This window comes from Rhinichthys klamathensis, unplaced genomic scaffold (genome assembly GCF_029890125.1).
Source record: "Rhinichthys klamathensis goyatoka isolate OS25496 unplaced genomic scaffold, OSU_Roscu_1.1 h1tg000180l_1, whole genome shotgun sequence".
NCBI classification, from domain to species: domain Eukaryota; kingdom Metazoa; phylum Chordata; class Actinopteri; order Cypriniformes; family Leuciscidae; genus Rhinichthys; species Rhinichthys klamathensis.
The window spans coordinates 954,525-971,465 of NW_026606708.1; the positions used below are offsets into that span (position 1 = coordinate 954,525).

Here is a 16,941-nt window from a genome sequence, read left to right on the forward strand (position 1 = left end):
CAGTCACCAGAGCATGTAACCATGGAGGCACCTCACATTTCCACTTTATGAGGGAAACATACTAAACACTAGCAGATGCAGAGTGTATATCCCTGTGTGTGTGTGTGTGTGTGTGTGTGTGTGTGTGTGTGTGTGTGTGTGTGTGTGTGTGTGTGTGTGTGTGTGTGTGTGTGTGTGTGTGTGTGTGTGTGTGTGTGTGTGTGTGTGTGTGTGTGTGTGTGTGTGTGTGTGTGTGTGTGTGTGTGTGTGTGTGTGTGTGGAAGACATTCCACCATTGGGGACAGAGGACAGGAAAGCTTTAACTTGAAACATAATTAACCTATTCATGATGCTGAAAGAAAAAAGGGAGAGGCTGAATGAGAAGAAAAAGAACAAGAAACAGAAATAGAAAGAGAAAGCAAAGAGGAGTTTAAAAAACGAGAGAATAACTACGTTCTGTGTATTGGGACAGCCTTCTTCGGTCATTAGGTTTAAGAGACTCATGAGTCACACACACACTTGGTTGGAAGCAAGACAACAATAAGTTAGTGGATCAAATCTCATTTATGGGCGTTTGGCTTCTACTCTCCAGTCATAACGCCAACTGCAGTACACTCACAGTATAGCTGAGGATGGACAGATGTTTTCATTTGAAACTCCAGATTGAACCACATGAAATAAGTTTGAGAATCACACTAACCAAACAGTCCAAAACAAACATTTGATGATTTTTACTGTCATCTGATGGATTTAGGATATTCACCAAATTACCTGACATCTAAAGTATGCCAGCTTCCCCCCAAAAAAACTTTGGAAACTATGACACACTGACCCGACTTATGAGTTTGTTGATGTTCTTAGTGAATTCAGAACCAGAACCAGGAATTCACTCACCTCGGGATCTTTCCCTTTGAGAATACAGTCCTCACGGTTCCCAGGCAACGAAGGCCAATGAATCTGGAGATAAAGAGGAAAAACACATGAAATTTATCATCTCATAAATTAAACACACACTAAGCACAGCGCTGTTGTTACTTGTTAAGACTAATTAAGCCTCTAAAGATCCAAACAACTACAAAATCAGACACCAGTTAAAGCCACCATGAAATCAAAATGGACAATTGTTCTTTTTTAGCAAATGTTGCAGTGTGCATAATTTTTTCTTATATCTTGTAATCTTTTACTCACATGAGATCACAGCAATTAGCAAACAACAACGATCCAATGATTCAATCCATTCTAGATGGACAAAATCAAGTCCCGCCCTACATTCATTTTTTTTGTGTTCACGCTCTGTTCCACTCGAATATTCATCACAATAGTGGAGAAAATATGATCACAATTTCTGATAGCAATGTAATTCTGATTTTAAAGCTGAAGTGAATAACATCTGTGCAACTTGCAGCTTTAAATGGAATTGCAAAAATAATGAACCTTCTGAACACCAATAAACTGCTATTGGTCAGACAAACAGACAGTCTTGAGCCATTGGTTGAGCTGATGTTGCTGTGTCTGTACACTCAATTAAACAGTGCAACGTTTTGAAAGTCTCACAGAGCCAGTGTTTACACTCTTCTGGGAAACCAAACTACAAATGACTTATTATATTTGACTCTGCTCATTATGTGGGGTAGAGTGAGGTATGCCTCCGAGGGTGGGTGTGTGACAAAAACAAAAAAATGTTTTTTTGCTGCTCCCATGAGTGTCAACAATAAAGATAAAGTTATGAAAATAATAAATCTGAGAGTGTGAAATTCACAAAAACCTATATTCTGATGTTATGAATGCTTGAGAAATAAACAATTTCATCTGCTGGGTCCTCTATCAAAATATATATACAGAGATTGCACATCCTGACACATTAATGTGTCAAAGAACAGTCTGGCACACAACGACTGTCACGTTCAGACCTCACACAGACTTTTGGGTTTGTTTATACAGATCTGCAAACATGATTGCATTATATCTCCTTTAGCAAAACTTAACAGAATATAATTTTAAATAGCAATTTGTGTGATTAGATAAACAGTATCAATTCCTTAAAAGAAGTATTGAAGCAAACATATAACAGTATATATCAGTCACATATGAAGATCATGTTTCCAACAAAAATTAAGCGTAGCGTCAGTTCTGGCAGGTTACGTTAGTCAAGCTAGCATCAGCTGACTCTCAGCTGATCCACGTCTACCTATAGGAATATGACGTCTATCACTGTATATATATAAGCTCCTTCAGTATTATCAGCAGTTATCGCGTTTCTCAGGAGCTAATTACCCTCCTCCATCCCCAGCTCCTCCTCTCGTCAGTCAGCATTCGGCATTCTGATTCCCCTCTAAATAAGACTAAATTCTCGAATTATGTTGTACTTTAATTAATGATATCTGCAATACTTTCATGTTGGTTCTGTTCTATTACCCTAAGGGGGGTTATTGCTGCTAGGCTGCATGGATGGGCAGGGAGTTATTGCCCAGAACAGAACCATACCGCCAATCCTAACTGTATGCTAATTGTCAATCATATTAGAAGATTGTGGTCCTGACAGAAACATATTCAGATAAAATAGAGTAATGTTAAATAGTGATCCTGTAGCTCAAACCTGGAGCATGTACCTGTAATGCCAAGGTCATGGGTTAAATTCCCAGGGAGCTGATGTACACTTTGAATGCAATTTAAGTCACTGTGAATGTCTGTCAATGTAATGCATTAAATGTAAATACTGTCTGGACTTGTTGGCTGATCGACTTTTTTGTATCACACAGTTACAAAGTCGTTCTACTGCTTGTAAAATTGTAGATATCATTCAAAAAATGTTGCTCCTCAATCCAGCTAGTTTGAACAGCTTCACATGATTAAATCATTAGTGAGTCATTAGTTTTTATGTATCCTTTCAAGCTCTTACACATTTTGACATTGTCTAAATCCGGAACCTGTAATCAACGACGTTACCCAGCATCCTTCCTGTGCATAAAGGTATTTCCTGTTTCCTTAATTAGTCATCACCTTTATTCTTCAGGACACTTTGTGACTGGACTAAAAATAGTTATGTTAGCCTACCGTCACTGGGTCATATCGACCTGAAAGGTCATTATTAATCATAAAACACTATACTAGTATAATACATTGTTTATATAAACATGGTGTGAAGAAAAGGGTCTTAATTTGCTCTGGATACACCACTTTAAGATTACCATCCTCCATTAACCATGGGAGAAACACTGCAGCTAAGATTTACAGACGAATGTAAATGTAAATGATTCCTCACACTGAACCGAGATCAGCCATGATGAAGGCTGCAGGTGATTCGGGATTAACAGTAAATACATGCCCAAGAGCGAAGAAGGGAAGAAGGGTCTAATCAGGGTTGAATCATTTTTCCGCTTAAAGAACAATATCATGAATCATTGCTTGATTTCTGTGGCACTCTCCACTTCCACTGAGAAGCTTTACTGATAGCATCTGCAAAACAATCTTTTACACGTAAGTTCACACATCCAAACATCCTCATTTTGTTTTCTGGCTAAAAAAAAGGCCAATTACTGAGTGGCCAGTGGTTGCACAGCGGCCTTACAGAGTGCGTAAGGGTCTAACAAGGCAGAACACGCCTGTCCCAGGCTCAAAGGTCAAGGGGTCATAACCTCAGAGGTGGCAGCCACTCCCATGTGTCTGTCACCATGGCAATGCACTTCCTCTTCCTGTTCATGTCATTTAACAAGGCCACACACAATGATAAGTTCTTTGGAGATTACATACGAAAACAACCACATTTGTTGAGGCTCCAGTGACTTGAGTCAAAACATATTCACATGAACAGAGGCTTTAATTAACCTCAGCCACACACACAAAGATAATTGCATAGTGAAAAAAACCTGCCAAACCCTTGAGACACCAAAAGCACTTCTGCTTTTACAGTCCATTTAGGTCAATACTAATTTACACACACTGAGGCGGTTCTCATAACTCACAACTTTATTTTATAAACTCTACCACAAAACTGTGACAATAACACAAAAAAGGGGACCAAACATTGATCTTGTAAAATCAAGCAAGACCATTTACGTGTTTATATGTCTAAGTGTGGTCTAAACAAGTCTTTGTCACAAGTGGGGTCAGTTTATATGACTTTAATGTGTGTTTGTGGGCAGCTGTTTTTGTGTGATTTTTAATAAACATTCTGATGGATGAGAAAAGAGCTCTAAAGCTCTAAAGGAAACAAAATACAAAGACATTCTTTTTTAATTTTTATTAAATTGGATTATAGTATTACCAAACAAAATTTCATATGTGTTTATTTTTATATTAGTGAGAAAGTAAACAGTTTTGTGATAAAGTTAAACATATTTGTCTTGCTTTCTGTGAAAAAAGACCTGAGCTCTCCAAAATTTCCCTTGGAGTGGGCAGCCTTTTTGTCATGAAGTGCCATTTTTAAGTTTCCAAGTTAATCACTGTGCCATGCATCCCTCAGTGTGTTATTATACATAAACATGTTTTAGAATTTTTTTTGAAAGCTTAATTGAAAGCTTAATACATTTTACAGTAAAAACCTGATGCTCAAACATTACTTGATCAATTACAAACTTGCTAATTTGATTAGCCAGAATTAGCCCCATTAGGTTGCTTTAAATATTATATTAATTTAATGACATTTTTAAAATTATGGTTTTATAATAGTTGTAATATTATAATACATTATAAATATTATATTTATAAAAAAATATGTTTTTTACAAAGCTTTTATATACCTTGTTGTGAGTGTTTCTCTCAATGGTGGGATACATGTTGCTGCTTTTGAAACTCCATGTCAAGTTAAAACAGCTTTTTTCATTCTGTTGCACGTGATCTAGTTTTTAAACGCAACAATGCATCAAACAAGAACCGGCCTTTTCACACCCCTTACTAATCATGTGTAAAATGTGTCAGCACATGTAGGCGTCTCCTGATTTTATCTTTGTCTGTAGATAATAGTCTCCAGTAGAGACTGAATAACATGATACCTCTCACTAACATACCCTCATACAGCTACATCATCACTTGCACTTTTTCAGAGCTCTAACACTTTTTTGTGGCAGCATATTATCTTAACCTTATCGCAACGATAGTGTGTCCGCTACCTCTTTAGCATCATGTGTGTGATCCAGTCTCAGTGAGTAGAGAACATCCTTCCCTCCCAGGAAAAGCCTGTCGTGATATTCATCCAAAAACACAGCCGACAAGTGTAGATCGCCATGGAAACCACTGAAAACGGAGGTACGGTTTGTGGCCAACAGATCTGTGTGAAAGGGAGAAAGAGAAAGAGATATGAATTATGAATGACATGACAATGAACACTACATTTCAACTGAAAAATTACAATAAATCTTTCTCTCCTGGTCAAAGTGGACTGACTTTATTATGTTCTTACTGTAAATCCAGAACAGCAGGAGAAGCACTTGTGAATTATCGGAGTTCTCTGAGAACTAAATCCCTCTTTATCTGTTTCTCTTGTTGTCTATTAAATTTAATTGTGCTTTATTGCCGTGACTATTTGTTCAAAGCTGCAAGTCAAAATTTTGTGGATGCAAGTTTACGTCAGTACTTTTTGTAGCGGAGGCATTTTACCAAACTTGGCAAGTGACTTTCTTGAAGAGACTGTGCTTTCTGTTGAACATCTCAATGCCTTAACACTGAGTAACTATCTGATTTTTCGACAAAGTAATTTGTCCACATTAAATGCAAAAATGTTGTATTGACAAAAATGCAAATAAACAAATCGTCATGGGCTAAATCCAGTAATTTTAATAGGATTCCCCACAATTATAAATTTTGCCTTAGGGTGAAGAATTTCCCCATGCAGATTTCACATCGTGTTCAAGTTGTTCACGTGAATTTGCCATATTTACTAAATTGTAAGTGTGTGTGTGTGTGTGTGTGTGTGTGTGTGTGTGTGTGTGTTTGCGCCTGTGTGTGTGTGTTTGTGTGTGTGTATAACCTATTTGAGGACATACCATAGACTTCTATCGTTTTTATAAAAAGCTAATTATAACTACTACAGAGCCAAACCCAAACTTTTAAAACTAAAACAAAAAAAAGTATTTCCCAGATGAGAATATCCCCCAAATTGCCGTGGTTTTGTCATTTTAAACTAAAGATAAGTACATTTTGTCCCCATAATGTAGGGAATACCTGAACTACACACATTCTCTTGCTATCGTTCTCTAGTATCCTGAAGTACAGCGCTACACTCCCTCCACATTCCCTTCATATAATGTGAGGTTGGACAGAAAAGAGGAGTGAAGAAAGAGCAGCTGAAGAAGGAATGAGGCCTCGTTGAGAGGGTGGCACGCGTCTAAAGCCGCTAATTGGGCACCGCTGAAAAGAGCACAAACAGAAGCCAAACAACAAAGCCAAATGTTAAACCACAATTATAAACACACACATGCAACAAATACCACCACAACACTCCTCTATATAAATCAATTAAAACTCGCTCTCGGCCATTTTAAGAGTTTACCAAAAGACTTTTAGATTTTAACAATCACTGGCAAAGATATATTCAAACACAGTTACATAAACACACAGTTGTGGGGTTTGACATTGTGTGAGGTATTTTGATATAAACCTCAAATAAACTAACAAGCTGAACAAAGGAGAAAGAGTTTTGTTCTTTCTTTAATGGAATGATCTTGCGTGCAAGTTTCACCAAGAGATAAAAGCTTTTAAGGGTTTGGTTTCCAGAACACAGAGTCCGAACAGTGAAATACTGACCCAGATACTCTCTTACTGTAAAAAAGAGCACATATACAGAGTCACAGATCACTGGTTATTTGTCATTTAACAGGCGTCTCATCCAGCGGGTACATACAGGAACAGTAATTGCAGCGAGGCCCTGAGGTAACCTGCGGTTTAGTGCTCTACTCTAGAGTACAATGTTGGCAGATGATCTCAATAAGTCATGAATCAACCCTGTGTTCCCCATAAACACACATGTGAAGACAATTAAATGTAACAGAAACACATACATCTGAAGAAATTCTTTTGAAGAATTTCTGAAGAAGAGTCTTTTCCATTTCTCTCTTACAAAATATCTTAGACCAACGCTGTGAGTGCGTGTTAGAAATCAGGAACGAGAGAACATTGTGCTCAGTACGTTTTTATTCTTTCTTTCACGTGCTTCGTTCTGTCTTCAACCAAACTTAGGTATTCAGCCGACAAAGTTTAAATCCCTTCTGGCTAGCGCTCTTCTCATTATGTTTACGCATTAGGTCAGTAGTTGGAGTTGTTCAAACACATTCGACCACATGAGCATTTACACTATGAAAGCAATCTGGTCAAATGCTTTTTCGACTATGAAAGTGGTCCACAGTGGACAAGCTCAAAACGTTTTAGACCCCGTTTACACCTGCATTTTGCATTGTCGACTTGTGATTGGATTGATGAAAACGCTTCTTAATACCATAAACACAGGGCTTTAGTAGAGATGGGAATCATTTAGTACTTATGAGGAAGAAAATTTACACAGTGGTGGAATAAAGACAAACCAATTACTAACCATAACAATATATTAAACAAACAAAAAAAATAAACAAAAAATTATTTAATCTTAATTCTATAAGCTACTACTGACAATACTCAATGTTCTATCAACACCGCTACTGAATCTACAGCACAAAACAAACAGACAAAACATACAAAATATTTTTTTACACAATTAGATTTTTTAAATGCCGTTATATATATATATATGTACAACATATATATATACATATATATATGTACTATATATCAGACATCATAATTTTGTAATTGTGGTTCCACTAATTAAGTGATAAAAAGCAGTTGCAATCATTTTACAAAATATTTATTCTTGACATTTCGTTCCACGTGAGTTCCTGAACATGGTCAATGATGGGATACTTGGCCTCAAATAAAGCTCTGAAGCGGCATAAGAGAGTGTGAATTTAGTGTGTGTTAAGGGCACTGAGCTTTGGCATTCATCTGGGACAGTCTTGAGCACTAACTTCCTTCCACGTGTACATGCTCTCAAGTGGTCAAGACTGCAATACCGTGTGGGTATCGGGACAGTCCCCCTGTCAGATTATATTAGTATGGCGTTTCGTCTGGATTACAGAAGAACGGAATGGAAGAGGGTGAGAAACATTACCAAATTTTACGGGCTGTATAGACCACCTCCTCCTAAGTGAAAGTGTGTCTCAGACACATATACTACACAGTACACGCTCAGAGAGTATGGTGAAAATTTCAAAGGTAGTCTGGGCTCTCTCCTGTAAAATTCTCTTTTCTGTTAAAATAACAGTTCACAAATCACCAATTTAATGGCATCAAACTTGAAAATATTACGACACGCAGAGATTTGAGTTGGCAAAAAGAACTCGCTCTCTAACACACACACAGTTGTGGTCCTCCTCCAGTGTGACAGTAAGAGGCTATACGGATGCCAGTAAATGTGTAACACTTTGGAACAGAACTAAAAATGTAGTGTTCTGTTGGTGTCAGAACACATGACGTAGTTACAAACAAGGGTGTCTGGTTAGAGCAGGCCAGTTATAGGATGTCATAACTTCATCTGCTGACAAATCATCGTTCTTCTCCATTAAGATGAACTGAAATGCTAATGGATGTTTTCTCCAGGTATTATAGGCTTCATACAACACACAGACACACCTCATAAAGATATAGGCCTGTTCAACTGATGCATGTTTTTTCTTCAAACCCTATGATCTTAAAATCATTTAGCTTATAATCACATCTGTGTTTGCGTAATCAATGAGGAAAGAGGATGATGAATAGTAGAGAAATGCTAAATAAATGCAAACCAGAATTTACAGGGTTTGTTGGAATTGCATTGACACATGTTGTAGAAAATGTATTCCTTTCCTTTTTCTCTTAAACTTTTTCTTACATCAGTGGGCTTTCTACACAGTGGCACACCACCAACTTTTTAAACAAACCATTAATATCACACACATGCTTGTTGGCATCTGGCCTGCCTTTTAGATTTCGCTTACTGGTAATGAAGTGAATGAAAATGGAAGGAGGGAGAGGTCTTGTGGTAAAACCGAATGGGCCGTTTGCCTTAAGGATTGCGTTTATTCTCATGTCTAAAGGGTCGTGTGTCTGTATGTGATTAAGAGACAGAGAAAGAGAAAGATAAAAAGATAGAAAGTGAGAAAGGATATATAAATATGTAATAGATGAATACATAACCCTCAGGAGGAAACATGTCTGCAAAGAAAGTTAATCATGTTCTCCGCTCTGCTGTAGACAGATACATTAATATATAACGTGTATGTACTTTATCATGTGTGTGTGTGTGTGTGAGATCAGTATCAGGTTGATCCTTTGGGGGCTTTGGGCTGATTCTGTCAGCAGTGTGTAGTGGAACTAATTGATTATGGCTGATGCAGTGAGCAGCAGGGGAGAGCGTTCACAGAGTTGAACATCGACAGGAAGATCTCTTGGTGTCTTCCCAGGCACTGAGAATACACAATGTTAAGAACTGCACTCTCTCTCTCTCACAGACTGTCCTTCTCATATAACAAATCGAATATAGAGTATGTCAACATGTCACAGCATGTTTAAGACTAAAACAATCTAAGACATCTCAAATTCACTGAATACATTCATTATCATGCACAAAACACACTTACACCACTCTGTTTTACACTATGTGCACTACCGTTTAAAAGTTGGAGGACGCCGGTAAGATTGTAAAAACAGTGATATTGTGAACTGATTTTGTATGTGTTAAATCTTATCTTACTATATATATATTTAAATTGATTTATATATAAACTGTAATATTGTGAACAGATTTTGTGCACAAGAAATATTTCTTATTAGTATCAATTTTGAAGACAGTTGTGCTGTTAAATATTTTTGTGGAAACCATGATACATTTTTTTTGGATTTTTAATAGAAAAAGCATCATTAATTTGAAATAATCTTTTATAACATAATAAATGTCTTTAATGTCAATTTGATTAATTTATAGCATCCTTGATGAATAAAAGTATTAGGGGGAAGTAATGGTTAGAGAGCCAGACTGGTAACCAGAAGGTCGTAGGTTCAATTCTCAATACTGGCAGGAAATGACTGAGGTGCCCTTGAGTAAGGCAATCACACCCCGGGCTGTGTGTGTGTCCACGGTTTGCAGTGTGTGTGTGTATTTACTACTAACTGATCCTAATGTGTGTGCACTAACTTGGATGGGTTAAATCTGAATATGGGTTACCATACTTGGCCTTCATATGTCATGTCACTTTTTAATTACTTTTGAAGAAAAAAATCTTATCAAACTTTTGAACGGTGTATATATAGTGTACTATAGTATAAATATACATTTTATTTAATTTTTTTAAATAGATGAGTTATACCAGATAGTGAAGGGGAAAAAAATTAAACTACCCAGTATATACAGCTCACGAAGTTGGAGTGTGCAGATCGGGAATCTAGACAAATAATAGCGGGCTTTCTTTAAAATGAGGTCTTATCTCTTATACCCCAAACATCTGTTTGTGTTATTTAATAGTTTTGATGACTTCACTATTATAAAAACAAGAATAAGTACATGTGTCCAAACATTTGACTGATAGCATATGCATGTTCATATACGTAATTCTCTATAGTATCATAGTAGCGCTGTTTCCTCTAATTCTCTCTCTCTCTGTCTCTGCCTGTCTGTCTTCATTTGTCACACACACTCACGTTACTGCAGGGCAAATCCAGCTACACTAGCTCTTACTGGTAAACTCATAAAAGCCCCTCATCCCCCTCAAACCCACTTTTTCCAGCTTATTTTTTCAGCGTTCCTTTTGTCAATCTCATTCTTTTAGTCCCCCTGTCTTCTCCATCTCCTTGGCCTCTCTTGATCCCCTCTCTCCCCAAAGCAAGAATCAGAACATGAGGGTTTAGATAAACCCCTCTGGACAGCAGCCATGAGAGAGTCACTGCCTTCCCCTCTGTACACACACGCACACAATGAGACTCCAGCAGCGAGACAAAACACCTTTTTATGGCTACACACACAGACTCCACGACTTGTTTACACATTTACCAAGAAAGAATAAAAGAAAAATTCTTTCTCACACAATCTATATGACAGTGGGTGAAATTAATTCGGTCCACACCATTCCTCCTTTTATTTACCTCCATTTATTCTTTGCTTTCTCTGACACCTTTCTTCTTTGCCCTTTATAACCCTGATCCCTTTTAGCAGCCATGTTTCCATATGTTAGTGTGTGTGCATTTAGTGTGTACAGAGGGCAGCTGTATTTGTGCAGTGTGCTCGAGATCATTATAGCTGCAATTAAGTGTGCATGTGTTCGTGTGACGGCTCCCAGGACAGTCATCAGCTAAGGGGTTAAAAAATCAAATCATAGTTTAAGTGACCAGCAGCTGTTGTGGTCGTTATCAGTGCGTGTGATCACGTCCAGGGCTTGTGACCTAATTGCGGTAAGCTTGCGAACTCCCCTCAACGCAGGAGGAAACCGCCACAATGCTGCATTGTTCAGCCGCGTTACACCGCAAACTCTTGACTGACTCCACAAGGATGGAGGGAATGTGTGCTTTCATTAAAATTCCACCTGCATCCATTTTACACAGCACAAACACTGAATTCTTGTCTCCTGTGTGTGTGTGTATAGTGTGTAAGTATGTGTCTGAACTCTATGCTTTTGACCTAAACCTTCAGACCGATATTCATTTCCTCAATAGGTTTCAGTTTTGCCCACCTATTTTTTTCCTACTTCACACACCATATTTTCTCTGAACTCCACTTGGACCTGCACACAATCTGTGAATCAGTTCATTTACATGCACTTTAAAAGTTTCATTTTAGTTAGATCTAAAACTTAGACTGAAATTGTATTGTTTTATGACATCGATCTAAAGATGTGTGAAGTCAGAACTGTAAAAGATCGTATTTACAAGTTTTTTGTTTTTTTTCGTACAACGCAAATGAACACCATCAAAATTACAAGTGGGAAACTCTGGATTGTTCTGAGGGCGTGTGAGAAAGCATGGAGGACACAATGCTGTTGTTGATGTGAAATGTATGAAATACATTTTTTAAACTTACATTATAACTAGCTAAGTTGCATGTACACATTATGACAGTAAGACAGTATTGTACAATTACGATAAAATATATCATTCAGTTTACAGCACCTTCATAAATTTAATAAAAAGATAAGACAAAACATCTAATGCACGTTCTTTATTAATCATTTTCTAGAAGTAGAATTAAATTGATGTACATCGCAACCTTACACCTGGCGTCGTAATTATGACTTCCCAGTTCCCACCCATAAATACGAACTTGATCGCACCATTACAGACCTATAATGCAATTGTAACTCGTCTTTGTCTGGCATGTAGGCTACTTGTGACTATAATTGACCTTAGGGTTGAGAGCTTGCTTTGAAAGAAGTGTATTTATAATGCTTCAAATATTAAATTACACATTCTGAAGATTGCAGATCAACTACAGAAAAACTGTGCAGGCTAATAGGCTATACTTTATATAAATAATATTTATCTTTATCTGAAAGATAAGGCATATGCCCTTCAAAGGTCTACCCTTGACCACGCATGATTAAAGGTGCTGTGAGATCATTTTTTCTGGTATGGCAGAAAATATTCCTATTACTTGACAGATTTGACTGAATTAGGCCCTGAGATATCTGTAAACAGGAAAAAAAAAAGTCATGCAGGTACTTTGCTTTGCCAACCAAACGACTTTAAAGCACTTTCTGCCACTCAATCATTGTGCAGATTCATAAAGCTGGCCATATGAGAGAATCTGAGATGCGGACCGTTCAAGCTAAATGCCATGTTCAGCTGTTATAAGCAGATGTTAGTTGGTGTCAGAATGGATATTTTGCTACAAGCTGCTGTTCTCCTGATTCGTCTCTGATTACAATATTCTCAATGGCACAACTGTATCTTTGTAATTGGGCTTTTGGTAAGAGGAAGCGTGTCTAATTCAGTCGCTAGTCTGGCAGTTTCAGTTCAAACATCCCTCAAAGCTCCTTTAATATTTAGAGCAATTCCTAATCTAGAACCCCAATCTCATGGGAGAGTTTCACAACATCCATCTTACAGACATGAAACTCTGTGGCCTTCTCTCTCAAACAAACGGTTCCAGGGAGCTGGGAATATTTAGGGAGTGAGAGAATGTGAACGAAACCAAAGAATCATCAAACATTCTTTTAGTGACAGATTCTTTAGCCAGACCTCACAAAACCCTCCACAAACATCTGGGCAACGCTAAAAAAATAAACGCATTAATTCATTCATGTAAACTAAAACAAACACAGATCCGCCCACCTATGCGTCTCTGTGTATGTTCAACCATAAAAGAGAAAAGTGTGCCAGTGTGCACATATGAATGCATGCGGGTGTGAAAGTGAGTGAGGGAGCTTGGTTGGAAAAACTGTCCTCTCCTAAATTAGCACACACAACTGACCCACCAAGGGACCCCACAGATCCGCACACACACACTTAATGCCCAGCTACTGGCATATACAGGCCGTCCCTCATTTCCCATTCAAAACATAACATGCTCCCTCCAGACCAATCCATACAGCTTTGACAGCTTGATGAGTGTGTGTGCATGCTTTAGCCTTTTCAGTTGGCAGAATGATCAACAGGCATTACCCGTCAGTGGTGAAAATGCAAATATATAGTTCAACTGTATCTCTAGGCTGATCATTATCAAGGTTAATAGCGCGTCCATGGAGAAGAACACAGGCCGATTACATGCAATCAGAGCTCCACGCAGGGACTGGGTGAGCATTAGATGACTGCATTAAACTCTGCACAGATGCGCTCTAGTCACGCACTCACACACCGCTGGAGGGAAACTGGACACTCCATTCAGCTTATAATCATTAATGAAAAGAACTTTTGAGGCACTGATAAACACTTAATGCAAACCAACTTCCTGATACCCTCCAGGTAAATTAGGGTTAAGCAAAATTTCTCTTAAAGGCATAGTTAATCCCAAAATAAAATAAAATTATCATTTGCTCTCCCATATTTCATTCCAAACCCATGACTTTATTCTTACAAGGAACACACAGGGGGAAAAAAGGTTTTACAATGACTTTTTCTGTGATATATCAAAATATAGCCAAAAGTATATGCTAGTTTGCACTGTCCGGAAGCACAATAGCCTACTGTTGGTCTGTTTCTATGGTTCACTCTTAACACAACTTTTTCATTATATGTGGTTAATGAAACGTTATTCCAAAATTAGAGAAATTTTGCAGGCAAAAAAAAAAAAACCGTAGCAATGTATGAATCACAGCGAACACAGAATCGCTGTCAAACCAAGCAACTTTCTGATTTATTTCGCCTTTACGCGAAATTCACGAAGTGAATTGATTCCTATGGAAATTACTGGATTTCGCAAGCGAACCGAACAACGGACCGGAATTTAACACCTAATTTGTGTCCCTTGAATAGTCATACGAAATCAGGGTGAGTTGATTACAGAATTTTCATTTTTGTATGAACTATTCCTTTAATAATTTTAAAGCTGCAGCGTCTAATAGCAAGAGTTAAAACATCTCAAACTCGCCCAGGCCACTGCAACATTCTCCTTGCACTCCATAAATCCGATAATAGAGAGGCAAAGTGCGATTTAAAAAAAGAAGAAGAAGCGCAAACTGTCTCGCGCACCGCTGAGAGTCTGACCGCGGGGATGTGAGCGCGCGCCAGGAGAGCTAGAGGCAAGAGGATCCCGGAGTTTTGGATAACAGCTGAAACAGTAGCCCGGAGTCCTGACGTAGCTTTTTCCCACAGTTTAAAAAAGACCAGCCACAACATCTCTAGAGAAGCTCACTGCCATGCAAAGACGGAAACGGCGCTGTAAACGAGCTGAACAGGGCGCTCAGATTTGAATCTGATAAGGTCACAGAGGGGCTGTGCGCAAAGCTTAAAAAAAAATACTCAATGTGCAAAGCAGGATGCGTGGAGAGGGCAATATAAATGCGAAAAGCTACAGGGGAAACAGCTTACTGGAAACATTGTTCTGTGCAGGTATCTTCACACACTGTAAAAACTGCCTTAGAAAAATCTAAGTGACAATCAGTTTTTTCACTTTTTTAGACCACTTTGATAGCCTACTAATGATGAAAATATAATTGAAACACATACAACCAAGTAAGAAATAAAGACATTATTTGTGACAAAAAAAAAATAGGTTAAATTGATGTAAACAACGATGTTAAACATTGTTGACATTTTACAGTACACACAGTATTTACACTGTATAATCTCTATTTAAATTCATATTTATTCATACTACTTAGTTCTTTTCTGCATATATCGTATGTGCATTCTCTATAGCCTACTACACGTCCATGATTTGTGTTATGCTGGAGCTGTTGCCTATTTGAGTAGCCTAATCTAATGGAAGCGTCCGTTACAATTTTAATGTGTGTTGCACACTACTTCGCAACGAACATTTTTTTCCTGATTCTGATTGCCATTCCTGTCACTCGCACCTGTAACCTATGTAGACTAATTCACACACAAGATGAACCGAGGGATGGCAACATTAACTTTAACACTCAAACTGTGAAAATAAAACAATCATTAATCTAGCTATTTACCGAGTTCTCTCCTCATAGTCGGGTAAATCTTAACCAGGTCATTTTACATTTTCATTAGATCTTTGGCTTTGTGTTCCGTTTGTAAAGATGAGTAATATATATATATATATATATAGCTATAAGTTAAACGCATTACCTTTGTATGACAGGCGAAGACGCGGCACATTCAGTTTAGTGCTGGTCCCGAAAGACAAGATCACCGCCACTAAAACCAGAACCGGTAATTCCATGTTGAATGGATCACTTTCAATGAACCTTTCTTTAGGTTTACTGAAACTGTAAAGACTCAAGGCTGTTTCCCCTTATAAAAGCTTGAACGAAAACCAGAAACAAAAGATGCTGGACATCCACAGCTGGACCCGAGTCGTGAGATGGATCCTAGGTCTCAGGTTAAAGCTCGAGCCGCTCGCATATGCCCCTGTGCACTATTTTCCCACACAGCCCCAGTTCAAGTGCGCAAGTCTGTCTGTCTCTCTGTCTCTCTGTCTCTCTCTCTCTCTCTCTTGTGTAGTACTTCGTTCGTTCGTTCAGTCCTGAGAAACACCCTCCCCGCCCTCTCAGCGTCTCGAGCCCCTGGTCCTCGCCTGTCACTCGAGTCCAATTTCTCTTATTGCATACTAGTGGTATCAAGTGTGCGAGGTAATGGTTCTCAGAAATATTTTTAGTTTTACATAAGTATAATAAGTACATTTACATAGTACATTCAATAAGCGTTTTCAAACAACGTTTCAGTAAAGTTAGTTAGAGCGCTAAACTGACTCTCGCGAACAGTAGTCACGGTCGCGAGATGAGGTTACCATAGCAACAGCAGGCGGCACGAGCGCTTCCCATGCGGCTTCACGGGGCAAACATCAAAAGATTAGGCGACACCTTAAAAATAAAGACAACATATCTTTAGTATTACATCTGTAGAGGAACGCCACTGGGAGGAACACAATATATATATATATATTGATTATTCCAATAACACAGGAATGGGGAGTAAAATTGTGTTAGTAGACCAATTTCCACGAATCCAAAGCTTGTTTGTGAAAATTGGACAACTTAAAAGTTTAGTGCATTTAAAATCACAAGCAAGTAAAAGTTAAGACCACCACATTTATTAAAGATGAGCTTGGGGATAAAGAACCATGGAAATTTCTTCTCACAAAGACAGTGCTTGATCCAGTTAATTTTAAATATATTATTAATAATTTCAAAATCTAAACCATTTAATCACTTCTTTCTGATACACTTCTAATTATGGTTTTCCTTTTAACATACTCTGTCTTGCCTCTCCATAAATTTAAATAAAATTTTGTCAATTGCTGTACACATTTTAGAGTCTACATAAAGAGATAATGCAGGA

General features: G+C 38.0%; 1 protein-coding gene across 1 annotated transcript in view; it reads right to left on the reverse strand.

Annotated features, from left to right (window-relative positions):
- The window catches only part of sema3bl (sema domain, immunoglobulin domain (Ig), short basic domain, secreted, (semaphorin) 3bl), a 40,917-nt gene extending 24,854 nt beyond the window's left edge, over positions 1-16,063 (reverse strand). Inside the window, exons 1-3 of the mRNA XM_056260875.1 lie at positions 15,730-16,063; positions 5,088-5,245; positions 874-936 (exon numbers count right to left, since the gene is read on the reverse strand). Coding sequence (XP_056116850.1) covers positions 874-936; positions 5,088-5,245; positions 15,730-15,823 — 315 coding nt within the window. The 5' untranslated portion in view covers positions 15,824-16,063. The remainder of the gene's footprint in view (positions 1-873; positions 937-5,087; positions 5,246-15,729) is intronic.
- Positions 16,064-16,941: the final 878 nt, after the last annotated feature.